At 43.4% G+C, this 19577-nt stretch overlaps 1 protein-coding gene across 1 annotated transcript in view; it reads left to right on the top strand.

Annotated features, from left to right (window-relative positions):
• Positions 1-17855, top strand: part of vps13d (vacuolar protein sorting 13 homolog D) — an 81863-nt gene extending 64008 nt beyond the window's left edge. The window contains 12 exon segments of the mRNA XM_030733006.1: positions 2010-2114; positions 5549-5698; positions 7369-7518; positions 7657-7753; positions 7834-7982; positions 9296-9430; positions 9997-10164; positions 11705-11837; positions 13792-13987; positions 15482-15613; positions 15701-15941; positions 16852-17855. Of these exon segments, the coding sequence (XP_030588866.1) occupies positions 2010-2114; positions 5549-5698; positions 7369-7518; positions 7657-7753; positions 7834-7982; positions 9296-9430; positions 9997-10164; positions 11705-11837; positions 13792-13987; positions 15482-15613; positions 15701-15941; positions 16852-16983 (1788 nt within the window). The 3' untranslated portion in view covers positions 16984-17855.
• The last annotated feature ends 1722 nt before the right edge of the window (positions 17856-19577 follow it).

The following is a 19577-nucleotide window of genomic DNA, read 5'->3' as shown; positions in this document are numbered from 1 at the left end:
GTTGTTCATGTGCATAATGACATGCGCCAAGGTGTGAAAGGAGGCGTTGGGCCATTACAGTCAGTGGTTTCAGGTGAAACCAGTTTGGGACAAAGGTGTGAATGGGGGTTGAGGTGCCTGGGGAGGGGGGTTTGAGACCTGAAGAAGTCTTCTGGATGAGAGATGAACCATCACCCTTTTTCAAGCTGCAGAGATGACTGAGAACCTGCACAGACTTTGTCATTATACATCACATAGAATGAAATTGCAGGAGCTTCTCCCATTGTGCAGTAATATAAGTAGTAAAGTATATAGAAATAGAATAAGATAAATAAAACACTTTGTACACATCTGTTTAAGTTATATTTACACAGTTAAGGATAATATCACAATACATAAATATACTTATCAAAAATATGAGTATGGATGTATATGGGTGATATGGGTATGGATGAATATTAGCAACCATTGCAGCAGTTTGGTAGGTACTGCACAGGCAAACAGAAGCACTGCACAGAGTTGTGCACCACCTTTGAGGTGGTGTTGCACATGATGGAGACATTGACAGTTGAGTGGCCGTGGACCTTCTTGGGCATCTGGAGCCAGGGAGGGCAGAGGGCAGCCGACAGTATCCTGGGCCGTGTTTAAGATCCTCTGGAGAGCATGTCTGTCTGCAGCCGAGCTCCCAGCGTACCAGGCAGAGCTGCAGTGATCACACTCTCGATGGTGGATTGGTGGAAGATCACCAGCAGCCCCTGATCCAGTTTGTTCTTCCTGAGGAGCCTCAGGAAGTGTAATCTCTGCTGGGCCTTTTGTAGTTCCTCTGATATGTGAACTCCCAGGAACCTGAAGGATGGCACCGTGGGCTGTGGTCCACTCTGGTCCTTCAGAAGTCTACAATGACCTCCTTGGTTTTTGAGGTGTTGCAGCAGGTTGTTGGCTAAACACCACGTGGCAGATGTTTCATCTCAGCTCTGTAAGCAGCCTTGTCAATCAGAAGTGAGCTCCCAACCAACAAATACCTGTTAGGATGTGAGTTAGAAAGTTAGTTAGTTACTAAACACCAAAAAAATGACAATCTACTGGAATGCTCTTGAGTTGGACACCTGCTGTGAATTTACTCCACCTTGACTTCCCACCGTCTCCATTCTTCAGACACGCCCCACACTGTGGTTTGCATCTGTGTGGAGAAGGAGACTTTGATAGAAACTGTCTGCACAGGCCAGACCAGTCCTGGAACAGGAATAAAATATTAACTTGAACCAAAATGAAAGGATTAAGAAGAGGAGGCACTCATGATATAAAGTTACCATTGGGGGCAGTGCTCCAGGATGGGGGGCGTGCATAAAAAAAGGAAATGAGTTACTGATGTTTTGATGATGTTGCTGCTGATAGAAATAGGATGAAATGTGATGTGTACAGAGCTGTATTCTTTGCTTAGATGCAGTCAAGTGCTGCAAAGTGATGGATGATGTCCACAAACGTACTACTAGTGAGCAAATGTGGGGGGCAAAATGATGCACGGTGGGTGCATTGCTCCCTGCGTGGAAGCCCTTTAATGCACAGAAGTTGAATGTTCCTCTATGGCCACCTGACCTGAAGTCAGCTGAGCATTTACTGAAGGACAGGCAGAGGGTCGACTCTTTTAATGTAAAGAAAATTACACTGCCATAATATAATATTTTTGGTAAAGCCATTTAAATAAAGTGGTGAGTCATTTTAAATAAATGCCAGTCCCATTCATTCTAAAGTCTGTACTTCAATCATGTATTTGTTTAAAGGCAAAACTACAAAAATAATGGTCTCCTTGTGGAGCACTTATGGACCTGACTCCAGATGTTTAAAAAATGTTTAAAGATGTTTGTCCTTCTTTGCTGCAGAGTGCATGTGTTCATACACGATTAATCTGTTTCAGTGTACTAGACTTTGGTGCTCTAATGATCTAAAAATACGTCTGAAATATCTGCTTTTGGTTTACAGTCGCTGTGAATCTTCATACTGATTTTTCTTTAAACTGAACTTTTTTGCAGATCAGTGATTTCAGTCAGAGGAGAATGATGAGGAACTCACCAAGTACAGAACAGGAGCGGAGCAAAGATGACATGAAGCTGAGAGAGCCTGAGCAGGAGCTGGAGGTACCACTGACTTAAATGCTCTGTATTATGTTGTTGTGTAGTATTTACTTTTCAATTTGTGGATTCAGATATTCAGACAATATGGATGTGCCATCCCAGCTGCTAACGTCCTTCTTACAGCAGTGATTGTCACGCTTCACTTCATCTCTTTGTTCCCAGATTAGCAGCACTGAGGCTACATTAAAGGAACTCTTCACTCCCCTTCAGCATTTTTAACAAAAAAAGTACCCAGAGAAATTTCTGCACCCTCCTCAGTCCTGCAGTCATGATTCTGTTCTGTGAAGCTGGAGTCAGACTAAAGCTGTGCACCAGTGCAGGAAAGAAAATCAGTAAAGTGGGATTTATGTTTCTGTGGTAAACATATGCTGTAGGTACATTGTGACTATAAGCCCTTCTGAAACCCTATTCCATAGGCTGCACTGTAACACGTTAGCTTACAGCATAACCTAGAACTGTAACTACATGCTGTGATGACACAGCCTGCAGTAACTGTGACTGGCCCGTTCAGTACCATCATTTCCTCCTGTGTGCTTCTGGCTTCTTCTTTCAATTTGACTGGAAGAAAATGGATCAACTCCAAGAGGGAAACTCCACCTCTAACTGGCACACGGCACAAGTATAAACGCTGGCGATGGTATTAGCCACTAGGCTACATTGTAAAACCATAAATAAATTGAACTTAGAGGTGTTAAACATGTGTAATAATCATGTATTCTGTCCTGAATTGCAGAGGTTGGCAGTTTAATTATACGTATTTAAGACCATTTATTTTTCAAAAGTAATCAAATCAAAAACACAGAAATCTAACCAAAAGTGTGTGTGTGTGTGTGTGTGTGTGTGTGTGTGTGGGGGTATTTTGCTGAATGGAGCTTTTTCTATGCATAAATTGTATTTTAGTTCACTGAAAAAAGCACGTAGACAAGAAAAACAAAGCTTTTGTCTGGCTGTGTCACACGTGGACCCCTTTAGCTCTTTTCGTGTGCCATGTTACTGTTTGTAGGCTTCTGATTGGTCAACATTTCCATATAGTTCCACCACCTGGCATGCTCTGATCATATGCTTAATGGATGATCATATGGAATAATGATGCTGGGGTAATAAGGAACATTATTAGTTATCAGTCCAAGACCCTCGTGTCTATTATGAGCTCTGCAGTGATGAAACAGGAAAGAAACCAAAGCCTGTCCAGCTGGTTCCGAGTCCATTCATTGCTGCATGGTTCAGCTGATCCGATCCAGTCTAAGAACTGCTGTGTACCAGTTCACCTCTTTGCTGAGGTCCAGGTCCAAGGAGAGGTGTCCTCCCTTTATGCTGTTTGAAGAGTTAGCGCTGTGCACCAGCTTGGTTCAGTGCTTCTGTAAGGCTAGCTGCTGTTGCTAACTAAAACTTTTCATTGGTTAGTGCTGTGTGCTCAGCTAGACAGGAATCTTGTGCAGACTCTCGCATTGCAGTGAAAAAATCAGTGTGTCTGTTTGCAGGGCATGCAGTTAAGAGGAGAGTTTAGAGCAGGCCTCCGCCTCAAAGGTCAATGCTGTGAACAGAGCAATGCCCCCTCACCTCTCCACAAGTGAGACTAGAAAGAGAGAAACAATGGTGAGCTGTGCTTTCACTGGCCTGTGGTGGGGGCTGGTGAATCTGCAGGAAGTAAAGGTTGATGCCCTGTTTACACCCGAACATTTTGATGCCTTTGGGCCTCCAGTTCACACCAGAACGACGTGAAAACGATACTTTCTGAAAACGGTGTCCAGACTGGAACGGTTTTGAAACGCTCCAGTCTCTGTTTCCTTGTAAACAGGCGAAAACGCTCCTTTTTAAAAACAGGGGCACTGGCACATGTGCACTATGGTTGCAGCTCCTGCAGTATATCCACACTGCCAGCTGGAGGCCTGGCAATAGGAACTGCAGCATTTTCAGCATCTTGTGTTTCCATGTAAACGGAGATCGTTTCTGAAACGTTTCCGTGTGAATGTGCTACTTTTCGAAAACGAAAATGGCGAAACGACAGCGTTTCCTCTGAAAACGGAAGACCAATGGAAGACCAATTTGTACATACACAGGAGCAGCTGTGGCTCAGGATGTAGAGTGGATCATCCATCTGTGTGAAGGTTGATCCCCGGCTCCTCCAGTCCATGTGTCGAAGTGACCTTGTCTGGCCCCATAATTGCTCTTGATGTGTCCATTGGAGTGTGAGTGTGTGCGTGACAGTTATGAGGCGTTTAAAGGTGTGAATGCAGCAGTCCGTTCAACATTTTGACACTAGGTTTGTCTTCTCGCTCAGATTCCTTCTGTGTCGAAGTCATTTTCTACAGTGACTGAGAACTGCACAGAAATGGTCTGAAGGTTGCCTTCGACTTTTTGCTGATGTTATGAGCAGTATGCCTGGTCTTGAAAGTCATCATGAGCACGTGAAGCTTAGTTGGTGCTACAAAAACAGTCCACAGAAGATGGTTGAAGAGCTGACCCCCAGCAGGCATGGGTACCAGTGTACAGAGGTTATGTGCCACAAGAACACCTGTTCAGAAATAAGCCATGGCAGACGCTTCTGTGATGGAAGTCTAGGAACAGCTTGAAGCAATCACAATCACATCCTGACCCCAACTCTCTGAGTGGTCACACTCAAGCAGCACTAGAATTGCTCAGGTCTATGTTTCCATCAGCAGTGTTGAGTTGATGATTTTGAGAAGACCCTCCCAGCAATCCTCAGCCTTCAAGCTTCAGCTTCACAACTTAACTGAAAATTGGCAGGTTGGCTAGCCAAGAACAGCAGCTGCAGTGCTACAAGTTAGCAGTCATTATGTGACTGCCATCTATAACAGTGCACGACCCCTTGCAGCAGTTCTAGATGTTGAGGATGAAGATACCCTTCTAGACTTCATCAGGTCCTGAGGTCCATCACCTTCCTGTGCCTGTAGAGGAGTTGGACACCAAGACTGTACATGAGCACTGTTCACACTGTGACAGCACAAACTAATAGCATGAGAGTTTAACACTGATGGCTCTGAGTGTTAAAGAGAAATAATTTTACACCGAAGAAATCTCAGCTCGGAGGCGTGCCTGGTGTCATAATGTAGGTCAATATTATGTGTCATTGTTAACCAGCCACCTGTTACTCTTATTCTCCATCACAGACATTAGATGTAGACTGGAGATTGTGATATTCAATGTGGGCATAAAATGGAGCTTCAATCTGTGTTTAAGTGCTGAAAATCTCACATAGCTCTTTTATCTGAAATGGTGTCTGACTTTTTAGTTTTCTCATGCACACGTAAAGTTTTGTCTTATAAATCTTGATGTGTATTTCCTTTCCTGAGTCAGAGTTGGATCCTGTAAAGGAGTCTACAGTTTATTATTCTATTATTTTTACTTTAGTTTTATAGTGCGGCTCTCTACAAAACCTTACAGTGTTCTGAAGCCTTCTTTGTATTCATGCTCAGGTGTTGGTGACCTTAGAGGAGGGTCTGGGTCTGTCTCTGGTCAACAAAGTTCCTGAGGAGCTTGCTTTCGCCACCCTGTCTGGTATAGATGTCCACTTCACCTGCACTGCTGCCAATGAAGTGTTGGAGCTCAGCATCCAGAACATACAGGTGAGAACATCCACAGTAAATGCATCAGACCTCCACCCAGTGTAAGGTTGCTGCCACAGCTGCCCTGAAGTATTGGTGATTACCAAAACAATTGTTTATGTTTCTGTGCAAGCTCTTTAGTCAAAGTTATATTTTAATGCCAAAAGATGATTATTGTTGTTATCCATTATTTACAGTTTTACAAAAAAGCAGAAGAAATGGTAAATTTTTGATTAAGAGGCCAAATCACAGTTTTTATTAACAGGAAAAATAGTTTTAATGTTACACTGTCCAGTGTGCCCGCTCAAATATGGGTATAAAAACATGAATTTGGTTTGTTATTTATATAACATATAATAATTTTTATTATGTTATATGTTATATTTTTATTATGTTATATTAATAAGTTTTAAACAAGTTTTTGACAGATTTCTAAAGTATGTGTTCTCTTGTTTTATTGCAAGTAGTCTGATTTGTTAAGCACTGTTCAAGTTCACACTGAATTGCTATACCCAGGGTATCGTTCCATTATCTGGATTCTTACCCTAACATGGGTGATCAGGATGAACATGAAACTGGTTAGCAGCTTGCTAAGTTAGCCCCCCAGTGTTTTTATTCTCTCAGCTGCAGCTTTGGTGGCGACTAAAGAATAAATAGAAACAGAATTGAAGTTTAGGCTTTACGATCATATGTTAAGACTTATAGAACAATAATTCAGTTCAATTCAATTTTATTTACATAGTGCCAAATCACAACAGTCTCCTCGATGCACTTGATATTGTAATGTAAAGACCCTACAATAATACAGAGCAAACCCAACAGTGTAAACGACCCCCTATGAGCAGCACTTGGAAGAAAGCTCCAGCAGAACCAGGCTCAGGGAGGGGGGGGACATCTGCTGGGGGGGGAGAGACACACTCAGAAAAGTAACACTCAGTGCATCATGGGAACCCCCCAGCAGCCTAGGCCTATAGCAGCATAACTAAGGGAGGGTTCAGGGTCACCTGATCACAGGGTGGGGTGGGGAGAGGGTGTCTGTCTCCTGAATCCAAGCTGGTAAATGAAAAGATAAAATCAGAACTGAAGGTAGAGAAATGAAGAAACAGCTGCAGTACAGCTGTTACAGTGTAAAAATTACAAGCACATCATTGTCCAAACTGTAACACATTTTGTTTCTTAGCTGGCTCATGTTATCAAAGGACACACAACTGACTTGAAATGAAGGAACCAAGATTTGATTGAAATGTAGATTTTTAATGGGGTTTATTAAGAATGGGTGGCAGAGTGGTGCAGTGGTCAGCACCGTTGCCTCACAGCAAGAACGTCCTGGGTCCAAATCCAGACATGCATGTTGTCCCTGTTTCTGTGTGGGTTCTCCAGTGGTCTTCCACAGTCTGAGGACATGTTTGTTAGATTAACTGCTGACTGGTCATTGGCTGAAGGCTTGGATGAGTGTGTGAATGATTGTGTCTCTCCCTGTGTTAACCCTTTGACAGCTCAGTTAGACACATAAGACACATAGAACCATAAAAGCATTTGAGAAAACCGATAAATGAATAAGAAAAATGTTTAATTTCAAATCCACTGTGTGGCCAAGAAATCTCTGCTACTGTCTCGGTACTTCATATGTAGTGACTGCTGTGCTAACTCCTGCTGTATAAATACTCGGTTTGTCGTGTTGTGGTTATCAGGTGGATAATCAGCTCCTGGGTACCACCCAGCCTGTCGTGCTGTGTGTGACTCCCAGTTCCAGTGACAGCGGTGTAAACGACAGTGGCCCGGCCCTGCAAGTCAATTCAGTCAAGGTTCCTAGCAGCCTCATGCTCACTGATCTCTACAAGGTGAGTGCCTCACACTGCTGTGTCGTAGGCACTTCAGGGAAGCCGTTTTTAACTGAGCACATCATTTTCTTAATAAAGCAGATAGCTTTGTTGTGCCAGAGTGTTGTGGCTAATTATGTAACCGTGATATCTCCGCAGCACCTGATGGTGACGGCCCGTCGCTTCACTGTCATCATCGAGGAGAAGCTGCTGCTCAAGCTGCTCAGCTTCTGTGGATATGGACAGACAGATGCTGGTGGGTCTTTGTTTCAGCATCATTGTTGTAGTGGTGACAGGCTGTGGGGAAACAATCAGAGCATTTCTATCATAATGCAGAGCTGGAGAATTTGGATGAAAACCTCCGTGAGAAGCCCAGCGAGGACTCAGGACCGCCCAAGCGTTACTACTTTGAGAACTTGAAGATCAGCCTCCCTCAGGTCAAACTGAGCGTCTTCACCTCTCACAAGCTGCCTGCTGAGCTCAAGGTACCAAACATGCACCTTTTTTCCTTCTCTTACTTTTTCTTTACCCAGCTTTTAATCGATTATCCCTTTGATTATGCAGAGTGCAGCACCTTTGATAGACAGCGACATGTCCAGAGTAGCGTTCTGGTACACATTAACAGATGTTATCTCAAAGCAATCGTTTAACGTTTTGGGAATATCGACTTCTTGATTGAATGGGAGTACAGTCAGCCGCAGCCCTGCCAATACTGTGTAGGTCTCCCTTGTGCTGCCAAAACAGTTTTTGATTCTGCAGCAACATTTAGGTACCAGGACACAAGGTTTCACAGCAGAACGCTGCCTTCTATCTACAGGAGAGGATCGAAGGGCCTCAATAACTAATATTTGCATGGAAGCATTTTTAACCTCTGGAGGTTTGAAGCTGTCCGTTCTGTTCTCACCACCATGCATGAGTTAGTAAATCAAAATCATTCAGAACCAACAGCAGTGTGCAATCACCATACTATCTGCATCCAGCCGTGGGACAGAGCTGGGTTAGAAGTGATAATGGGATATGTTCATATATATATATGTATATATATGAACATATGTATTTGTTCATACAAGTGATCCTAATGTACAAACAGTCATAAAAGTATTGATAGATCACAGATTTGTGTGTGAAACATTCATACACACCGTTTATGTACAGATTTGTGCATACACACTTTTAGTATTAGTGCGATGGCTGATCAGCATATGATGTCATACCATAAAATCGTGTCATCATAAGAACTGGAGCCGAGTGTAGCTCATATACTGGATACTGCATCCATAAACTGTATGATGCAACACACACAAGCATATCTGCTCATCAGTACTAATGTGGCTTGCTGTGTATCACACAGACTGCCTGTTATTTGTCAGATAAGTCCATTAAAAATTATCCACCAATGACCCAAACATGGTTGAGAGGTCCAGATCGCTGACCTCAGTGAGCAGAGGTGAAGTCTGGCAGGCAGCTGTTAGCTACAGGGGAAGAAAATTCCCCTACAGCTGTTATGAGGGTGGGATAAGCTATAAAATCCAAAATAATTTAGCTTACCAGGCTGTAAACACATTAACTTGGGAGTCTAAGGGAATGAACTCCTGTTTGAAGCCGGCCCCCACAGGAACTGTGGTTTTGAAACAGTTGTTTCATACCAGCACTAATAATGTGATTAAAGCCCGACTTTAGACGTGGCATAAAATCAACCTAAAGACTGGAGAAATGCCATGCTAATACTTGTTGTTCCACCTGCTGCTCTGCCTTGTTAATGGTCTTATTTGTGTTTGACGTTTGTTGGTCACTTTAGGCTCTGAAAGGTACCCTCGGCTTTCCTCTGGTTCGCTTTGAAGACGCTGTGATCAACATGTACCCGTTCACAAGAGTGCACCCCTACGAGACACAGGAGATCATCATCAATGACATCCTTAAACACTTCAGAGAGGTAAGAAGCTCTGTTCAGCTGAGCTTATCTGTTACCTAATTTAATTAAAACAAAAGTGACCTTTGCACAGAGTCACTACACAGATGATACACTGCTCAAAAAATAAAAATAAAGGAACACTTTTTAATCAGAGTAAAGCACTGAGTATAGTACCTGTGATATTGATGTGGTCAGTCAGTATCAGAGGGAGTTATTAATCAGTTTCAGCTGCTTTGGTGTTCATGAAATTACCAACAGGTGCACCAGAGGGGCAACAATGAGACACCCCCCAAACAGGAATGGGTTACAGGTGGAGGACACTCACATTTTTCTCTCCTCATCTTTTCTGACTGTTTTTCACTAGTTCTGCATTTGGCTATGGTCAGAGTCACTGCTGGTAGCATGAGGTCAGAGCACCGTTTTTGTGTTTTTTGTTTTGTGTAGTTTTTTTAGGAAAGAAGGATCCTTCAATTAAATCCACTATAAGTTGCTACAAAGATATATATCACATGGACAGAGGTACCATGTGATGTGGTAGACTGTCTAGTTTGTGTCAGGTCTTTACAGTGCAGTGTTTCTGTCTGAAGGAGCTCATCAGCCAAGCGGCTCAGATCCTTGGCTCTGTGGACTTCCTGGGGAACCCCATGGGCCTCCTCAATGACGTCTCTGAGGGCATGACTGAGCTCTTCAAGCATGGCAATGTGGGTGGGCTCATACGCAGTGTTACCCACGGTGTGTCCAACTCTGCAGCCAAGGTATGTATATGGTAGCCTCTTTTTAAGTTTGGTTACTTGTTGTATTGATAAAATCATCAGAAATCCCTGCTTTGCATACACCTGCCAGCTGGTTTGTATGTTCTCAGCATGCTCCTGGTACACCAGCTTTCTCCCACAGGAAGGAAATGCACGCGTTACCTTAACTGGTTATTCTAAATTGGCTGTAGGTGTGAGTGGTGATCTGTCCTTTCTGTGTTAGTCTTTTGATGGACTGCTGACCTGTCCAGGTTGTACCCCACCACTTGCCCTAAGATTGGCTCCAGCTCCTCATTGTGGCCCTGAATTGGATAAGTGGTTATTAAATGGATTTTTTTTTTTTAAGTCTTTTAGATTCATATTATTATGATTTATATTATGTTTCAATACTGGCTGGAAATCAAAACATTAACTATTAACTACTGTTAACAATGCTAATAACACACCACAACTACTCACTACTCATCTCCAGCCAACCTAACAGGTCATCTACAGAGGGATGGTTTATTTGAAGAGTCCTACTAGACCTCAGTGCAGCTTTGATACTGTTGATCATAACATTTTATTACAGAGATTAGAGCATACTATAGGTATTAAAGGTACTGCACTGCAGTGGTTTGAATCATATTTATCTCATAGACTCCAATTTGTTCATGTAAATGGGGAGTCTTCTTCACACACTAAGGTTAATTATGGAGTTCCACAGGGTTCTGTGCTAGGACCAATTTTATTTACATTATACATGCTTCCCTTAGGCAGTATTATTAGAAAGCACTGCATTAATTTTCATTGTTATGCAGATGATACTCAGCTTTACCTATCAATGAAGCCAGATGACACACATCAATTAATTAAACTGCAGGAATGTCTTAAAGACATTAAGGCCTGGATGACCTCTAATTTCCTGCTTCTAAATTCAGATCAAACTGAAGTTCTTGTACTTGGCCCCACAAATCTTAGAAACATGGTGTCTAACCAGATACTTACTCTGGATGGCATTACTTTGGCCTCCAGTAACACTGTGAGAAATCTTGGAGTCATTTTTGACCAGGATATGTCCTTCAATGCACATATTAAACAAATATGCAGGACCACTTTTTTGCATTTGCTCAATATTTCTAAAATTAGAAACATCCTTTCTCAGAGTGATGCTGAAAAGCTCATTCATGCATTTATTACTTCTAGGCTGGACTATTGTAATTCATTATTATCAGGCTGTCCTAAAAGCTCCCTGAAAAGCCTTCAGCTGATCCAAAATGCTGCAGCTAGAGTACTGACAGGGACTAGAAAGAGAGAGCAGATTTCTCCCATATTGGCTTCTCTTCATTGGCTCCCTGTTAGATCTTGGGATTTGACAGGGAGCCTAAGTATCCTGTGTTCCTGTATGTATACTTTTCATGCCCACAATGAGTGTATGTAAGCTTCTGACCACAATGTTCTTGTTGATGTCTACTTTGTTAATACACAGATGAGCTCATAACTGTAGATGTGTAAACTGTGGTAGTAGAAAAGCAGTGTGATGGAGCTCTGCTTTTTGTGTCAGTTTGCAGGGACTTTGTCAGATGGGCTGGGAAAGACTATGGATAACCGGCACCAGAGTGAGCGAGAATACATCAGATACCACGGAGCCACCAGTGGAGAGCACCTGGTCGCAGGGATCCATGGACTGGCTCATGGTACAGCATGAAAACGTTTCTTTTGTCTAGTTAATGTTTGTGCAAGAATAATTCAGTGAGTGTCTGAATGAAGACTTAGGATCTCCCAAACCCTTCAAAGTTCATTTATGTAGAGCGCTCGGATTGTTGTCTACATGTTAAAATGCTGAAAAATGGGGAGAACAAATTCTTATTGAAACTACATATTTATGGTCAAAGCTCACACATCATTTAATGACAGATGACACTAGAAGAGTTTATACATGGAGAAAATCTTTGGAATAACTAGTGTTTCAGTGTAGATTTCTTACACAATTTGCTCAGATTGTCGACTAAATCACAACTGCAGACAGAAACAAACTGAACTATAACTCAGTAACGGTGGTATTTTTCAGGCCCATATTAAATACACCGAGTCAGTCTTTGTTTAATCAGCTATGGAGATGAGGTTTGAATTCCAAAGGTTCCACCAAAGTGTTGATGTTTGGACACAATCACAGCACCACATTCAGAGAAAACCAGCCACAGCATATTAGCACAAACACCTCATACCCACTGCCAGCATGTTAGTGGAGGGTAATAATCTGGGCTGTCAAAGTCCAGACCTCAAACTGACGGGACCGTAACAGAGTTCATGCGCAGCCCCTACAGCTTGTTGGTCGTGGATTTATGCCAGGCAGACAGTTGAAGAACATGTGTGATGAAGGCCCTGAAGGTAGCAGCCTCTACAGGGGCCAAAACATGACACTGTGGAAGGATCTGTATTCTGCCTCTGCCCACCAACACAAAACTTCTGGAAATAAAAAATCACCAAACTTTCTCAAACCTCAGTGCCTGTGGCAGCCTCTGTGTTTTGGAGGTGAATGCACTCTGGTGTAGCATAAATGAAATCTCTGGTCATAAGCAGTGTCTTCGAGCTGTGCTGTGTTGTTGAAATTGAGCAGAATAACATGAAACACAATGAGTTAATCTCTCTTCGCTTTTAATTGAGATATTTTGTATCGAGCAGACAGACATCAGTCATAACGGTGAACGTTTTAAAGGCCGTTGACGAAAGCCTCGAGCTCAGAGGGGAGAGAAGCTGGAGAACTGAGGCTCCAGCAAAGCACGAAGAGTTCAGAAACAATTTGAAATGAGAACAAAAAAACATTTATTAACTAATTAAGTCGTGTTTTAGACTGATTATTGCTAGTGGATCTATTCTGACCCAAAGTGCAGCCGTGACTGCAGCCGTTCTGAATGCTGGCTTTACAGCAGACAGCCGCTCCCCCTCTTCCAGGTACTGCTGAATCTTTTATTAGTACGCAGTACTGGACCGTACTTTCACCCCTGATTATAGCAGCAGAGGAACTGCTGGGCTGCAGGTTAAGGAGTACAGCCTTAATGTAGTCAAACTCTGGGGCCAGTGTGCCAATGGTTTACCACCCCTTCATTTCTTCCTAGTCTGCGGGGATCACCTGTGGTGCTTAGTACCTGGAAAGGAGCTGAGCACAGGCTTCAGCCACTCTGGTCATGGCATCCAGCTGCAGTTAGTGCAAATGTTCAGTGCCTTGAGGGGTATGGCTGTCCTGTAATGCTGCAGTGGAGTGAGAAACATTCAAAGTAGCACCACCTAAACAGCTGAGACTGGTGAACTGGAAACAGAGTGAGAAACACTTAGCCACAAGGAGAAACAGTATCTAAAATACTAGCAAGAACTGCTCAGGTCCAAACCTCCTCTGGCATTAACGGCACAAAAACTGCACCCAAGCTGCTCCTGTAGTACACCCCCACAAGCTGCTTAAGCATGTGGAGGTGGCCCAGTGTCTCTCTCCATATAGTGGAATAAGTAATGGGACATAGTGACTCATTTTTCTGGCATAAATAGTATGGTAATATTGGTTTTGGATCAAGCCCACCCTGTACTCCTTGAAGCCAGCATTTCTGCAAGTTGGTACATCCTTTTAGATACACTTTCCCACCTCTTCTCTCTCAGGTATCATTGGAGGCATGACGAGCATCATCACTTCCACAGTGGAGGGGGTGAAGACAGAGGGTGGAGTCAGTGGCTTCTTCTCTGGCCTGGGTAAAGGCCTGGTTGGCACTGTGACCAAACCGGTGGCTGGAGCTCTGGATTTTGCATCAGAGACAGCCCAGACGGTCCGGGACATGGCTAGTCTCAGTAATCATAGGTGGGTCGAGTCTATTACCTGGATATTATGAGAAAAGATGTTATTTTCTAAGTGATAAGTAAAGCTAAGTATAGCTAAGTGAACGTGATTTGTAGGAACGTACAGAAAAAACATGGACATGAGCTTTTGCTAATACTGAACGTGAGCTGTGAGTTTTTATTTCAGGGAGAGCAGGAAATATTTTCCAAAATCACACTGGAGGTTTTTTCTTTTTACAGGCTGCTGTAAAGGTTCTGTTAGAGAACCTGGAGCTGAACATAGGCCAGCTTTTGTTCTGACCATGTGCAGGTCGGGCCACTCTGCCTGCAGGTGTGGACGGGAGTGTGAATTATTGGCTGTAACTGAGTTCAGTTCAATTCAGTTTTTTTAATATAGCACCAAATCACAACAGTCAAGTTCTGTAACTGACCTTTGACCTTCCTCTCTCCTCATGTCAGCTAGGAGTCTTCAGGATATTCTGGATGGATGGATGGATGGATGGATGGATGGATGGATGGATGGATGGATGGATGGATGGATGGATGGATTTGATTGATTGATTGAAGGAAGCCAGGCTCACCGTATACTGGGCTTCCTCTCAGTGTTTGGTGGCTATGATTAATATTTGAATCTGCAGTCTGCTTCACTGTCAGCAGCCTCGTGGTTTTGGCTACAGAAGGCTCAAACTGCTTCAGACATAAAGCTCTGAACTTCAGTGCTCACCACAACAACGGTCACCTCACGGTGCTTTATTTTGTAAAGACCATACAATAATTACAGTTCCCAAAAATTCCCATAAACACTCCTAAAGCTGTGGAAAGCCTTCCCAGAAACGTTGAAGCTGTTATAGCTGCCGAGGGAGGACTGCCATCATGTCACCCTGTTAAGAATGAATGTCACTCAGGTTCATATGTGAACATTTTTGGAAAGATGGTGTACGTAAAATGTGGTTTTTCGGGAACGCAGACGTCCTTCCCGGGTTGTCCCAGATGTTGGGAGAACATGGCAGCTTCCACAGACCAGCAGCTGCTGCTACGTATTTTTAATGTATTAATTCTAAGTTTATGAAAATGCATCAATTTCTTAATTAAACACAGTTTTTCTATTTAGACCCTCAAAAAATGACTGACTGTACCTTTAAGGCCTTTTCAGACCTTGGTCCATGTTTTTATATCGTGAAGAATTAATTAAAAAATAATAATAAATACATTTAAATCTTAACCAGGAAAAAGCTGCAGCACCCATGAATTCTTCCTTTATAATGTGGCAGCTTCTGTTTTATATTGTCAGCGTGTTTGCTGCTGGCCTCAGGTGTACCTGCACACCTGTGCTGAGGCTAAAGGCATTCCCGTTTCCACAGGTGGTCCTGCTAACACGTTCAGAGATGACAGTAAAAGGAGTTCTGTTGATGAACGGAAGCACAGAAGCCACACGATAACTGATCAGTAGTAAAGTGAACGTGCTGGGTCAGGAGGTGTGCGGTGTGTGAAGTGTTTGTGTTCTGTTGTTGTTCAGGCTCGGTGCTCAGCGTGTGAGGAAGCCCCGCTGCTGTAAGGGGCCCCAGGGTCTGCTGCCTCGGTACTCAGCCACACAGGCGGACGGTCAGGAGCAGCTGTTCCGCCTCACTGACAACATTCACTCTGAGTTGTGAGTGCCGCTCAGTTCATTGTGTGTGTGCTTACAGCTGATTACCTGCAGCTTCAGCAGAGTTCACCCTGTTGTTTTCCACACCAGCTTCATCGCCGTCGAGCCCATCGACAGCTACTGCGTACTCATCTCCTCCAAAGTCATCTACTTCCTGAAGCCGGGTGATTACGTGGATCGTGAAGCCATCTTCCTGGAGGTCAAATACGACGACCTCTATCACTGTCTGGTATCTAAGGATCACGGGAAGGTATATGTGCAGCTCACCAAGAAGGCTGAGAATACCAGCAGTGGTGTGGCAATTCCCGGCCCCTCCCACCAGAAGCCCATGGTGAGTTTCATTTGGGACATCTCTGGATTCTTCCTCTGCTGTTCTGATTTCTCTCTGAGCAGCTGATTTGGGTTTTATTTGTCCTGCTTGGTCTAATGCAGACAGCACTTCAGTCAGCACGCAGGGAACCAGGGTTTATTTGTGTCATGTTCACAGAGCTGCACACAGAAATGCCTCAGGGTGGCTTACTGTTGTGTTCAGTGGCTAAAAGAGCGCAGAGCTCATCTTGTAACCTGATACTGTGGCACACGTCAACGTGGGGCCACAAGAGATTTAAGCTCTCCTAACTATTGAATGAAAATGAACTGACATTAGCAGAGCACTGTCTACTCTTGCGGACCACTTACAGAGCTTAAGACTATAAGCCATATTTAACCATAAGCCAGTCACACAGTGCTTTGCTGTACCTCACATTCACGGCCAATTTAGAATCACATGCGTGTGTTTGGAGCACCTGGAGGAAACATGCAGAGAGCACTCAGAGAGGCTCCAGCCCACGTGTGCCCTGGGAGCCTTCATGTGGCTTGTTTACAATAAAGCCAGCTGATACATAATCCTCAGAAATACTGATGAACGTGTAGTTAACAGGAGCAGTCACGGTCAGGCTGTGGGTTAGAAGACCAAGAAAGCTTTCTGTAACAAATGCTCTTTATGAGGTAGGATATCCTTTTAATCAAATTATGAAATGCACATCAGCTAAATTCATCATAGCCATGTTAGCCCCCCCCCATTAAACATGACAAATGTCAGTAAACAGCTGGACGAGGCTTTGAATTATAAAAAACATGTAGGCTGTGTGTTATGCTCTTTGCATGAAAAGGCTGATGTTCCAGCAGCTGCGCCTGCTCCTCTGTGTGATCCAGCTTCAGGGTTTTCACTGTGTAGTAACTGTTGAACGCTCCTCCTGCAGGTCCATGTCAAAAGCGAGAGCCTCGCCATCAAAATATCTCAAGAGATCAACTACGCCAAGAGTCTGTACTACGAGCAGCAGCTCATGCTTCCTTCCACTGAGAACGAAGACTGCTTACTGCTTGAATCCTGATGAGCACTTTTTGAAATGCTGTCTGTGGGACGTAATCCTGAGAGCGTGTTGCCATTTACTTGATTTCTGCAGACAGCAGCTTTTTAATCCATTTTGACAAACAGCAGTGTAGGGCACTGGGTACAGATCCACGTGCAGTTAGTGGAGTCACATGACCTGGTGTTTTTACAGGATAGAGGAGAACGTGTGCTGCAGTGTTGTTTTCACAGCGGTACCCACCGGGCCTTTGTGCTTCTGTGACCTCTGATGGCTGTAGGTGACCCCTCCTACAGCAGCTCTGTATGTTTGTGAATAGAAATGTAAATAGAGCTGCGCACCAACAATATAAACTATTGTACATACTGTTATGATGAAGTATAGAGAGTCACAACAGAAGTGCATAATGTAACAAACTGCCTTTACAATTTTATTTTGTGTAAGAGTCTATTAATAGAGTGGGGAACAATGATTTGCACTGACATGGGGAGGGACGTGCAGCCCCCCCCACCTTTGAAATACACACACTGGAGTATCTATCACCGTCTGCTCTGCTTTTTACAGTCATGGATCTCCATCGATGTGTCTGCTTTTATTTAGCTGCTCTTTTTAACGAGCTCGTAATCAGCCTTTCTTTGAAGGAACGTGTGGACTTCCTGCTTGAAGCGAGCGTCCAGAGGCGCCCTTTACTCTGAGCAACAGCACATGATAGGAAGTTATTTGTTGTTTGTCAGAGCTTTGTTTTTGTTTGTTTTTTGTTAAACGCTGAGTAAGTTGTGTGTGAGCAGAGTTTGGGACAGGCCTGTCAGAGGCAGCACACTCAGTCTGTGATCCTGTGAAAATGGCAGGATTTAAACTGACACTACTTCAAATAAAGCACCAGACTGCAGCACTGACTGTGTGTGACGCGTTATTCCCAAACACACATTTACATCATTCCATCATGTTTGACCTGATTAAAAGAAACAGGAGGAATCCAGAAATTCAGAATCACATATTTTAATTAGAGTTTCTCAGCACCATCAGTGATCCTTCATCAAAGCTGCACCTTTTTGCATTTTTGGATATTTACTGTGTGTAAAAGTATAAATATGTACATAACCTACATATAAAATGAAGTCCTTAACTCATCAGATGTATTTTCAGTCAATTAATTCCCTCCTAAAGTTATTTCCAGCTTCATAACAGTTAATGGTCATTTAGGGTCTTATTATGGTTGTGTATTTAAACCTCAGAGACTACATCATTGGACAGCAATTTATTCATTATCTCTCATATTATCAATGCTCTATTTCCCCACAGTCAAGCACAAGCTCTGTACAGCTTCTGTTTTATTCCTATAGCACCAGTTCACTACAGCAGCTGCCTCATACCTACAACCTGAGCAGCACTTGGTGACGGTGGGGATGAAGAACTCCCTGATTATTCAGTCCTTGTTCTGTGAGGACAAATTCAGTTCTTGTAGATAAATCACACATGCTGGCAGTGCTGGGGTCATTACTCAAAAACATAACGTGCTGCTTTTCTTAAAAGTAATGCAGTATGTTACATAACCATTACACTACATTACATTCACATTACTTCGTAACGTGACCTAAAATGCACTGTCACATAATAATCAGGGACTATATGACCCTGAGGGTCCCACAGACCGGCTGGACCTTCCTTTGACTTTGAAGCAGCGGCTCTACGAGCTGCACTGCTGATCACTGCCTTTGTTACCTGTTGAAAATCAGGCCATGTCTGCAGCACTGGGGTCAGCACACTCTCAGCTTTAACATCACTGTGGCTTCTTGGCTAGCTTTGTGCTAGCCTGCTGTTTGCTGCCAAAGTTGTGTTAGCAGTACAGTGCTGCTGTTTCTGTCCTGGATGCAGTTTGCACTTTACCATCACGCTCTTGTCTTCCATGCAATAAAAATAAAAGTAAAGTCCATATCTCCACTCTGTAAAGCTGTGGCCCGCTGCACTATCGTCCTTCGGCACACAAACTGGATCAGCTGATTGTGCATTAAGAAAAAGGCATGTTTGATGGGAGTTATGTAGAAACTCCATTGTTTTTGGTATGTGTGTCTGACAATATTAAAGCCTATCGGTCCGATTCACACCAAATTTGCATGAAAGAACACCAATGACCCCTACATCACCTGATTACATTGTTATTATAATTGGGTCAAGGTCAGAGGTCAGGGTCCTCTGAACATTTTGTGAACGTGATAACTCAAGAACAAGAACAACCTAGGATGTTCACATTCACACCATAGATGCAGCTACTAAACAAGTTTGAATCTTGACCTCAAGGTTAAGGTCAAAGGAAAGTTATGGGCAATAGGACCTATGATTTTTTTTTTTTTTTTTGGCCTTTCTGGCTTTATTGAATAGTATGACAGTCAGGAGTAGACAGGAAAGTAGGGACAAAGAGCAGCGGAAGTCATGCAGCAAATGGCCATGGGCCGGACTCAAACCCGGGCCTCTGCCACCTGCTCACACCGTCAGCTGATCTGGCGCAGGACCTGCGTTACGTCGGTGATTCGGTGTTTGGAGAGTGACGTGATTGTGAGACAGAAGACATTCAAATCAGCTAAAACGTCTGCCGGGTTTGTTCCAGCATTTGTTGTAAG

This window comes from Archocentrus centrarchus, chromosome 7 (genome assembly GCF_007364275.1).
Source record: "Archocentrus centrarchus isolate MPI-CPG fArcCen1 chromosome 7, fArcCen1, whole genome shotgun sequence".
Taxonomy (NCBI): Eukaryota; Metazoa; Chordata; class Actinopteri; order Cichliformes; family Cichlidae; genus Archocentrus; species Archocentrus centrarchus.
Note: the sequence above shows the minus strand (reverse complement) of the source record. Positions and strands in the feature narration are given on the sequence as shown.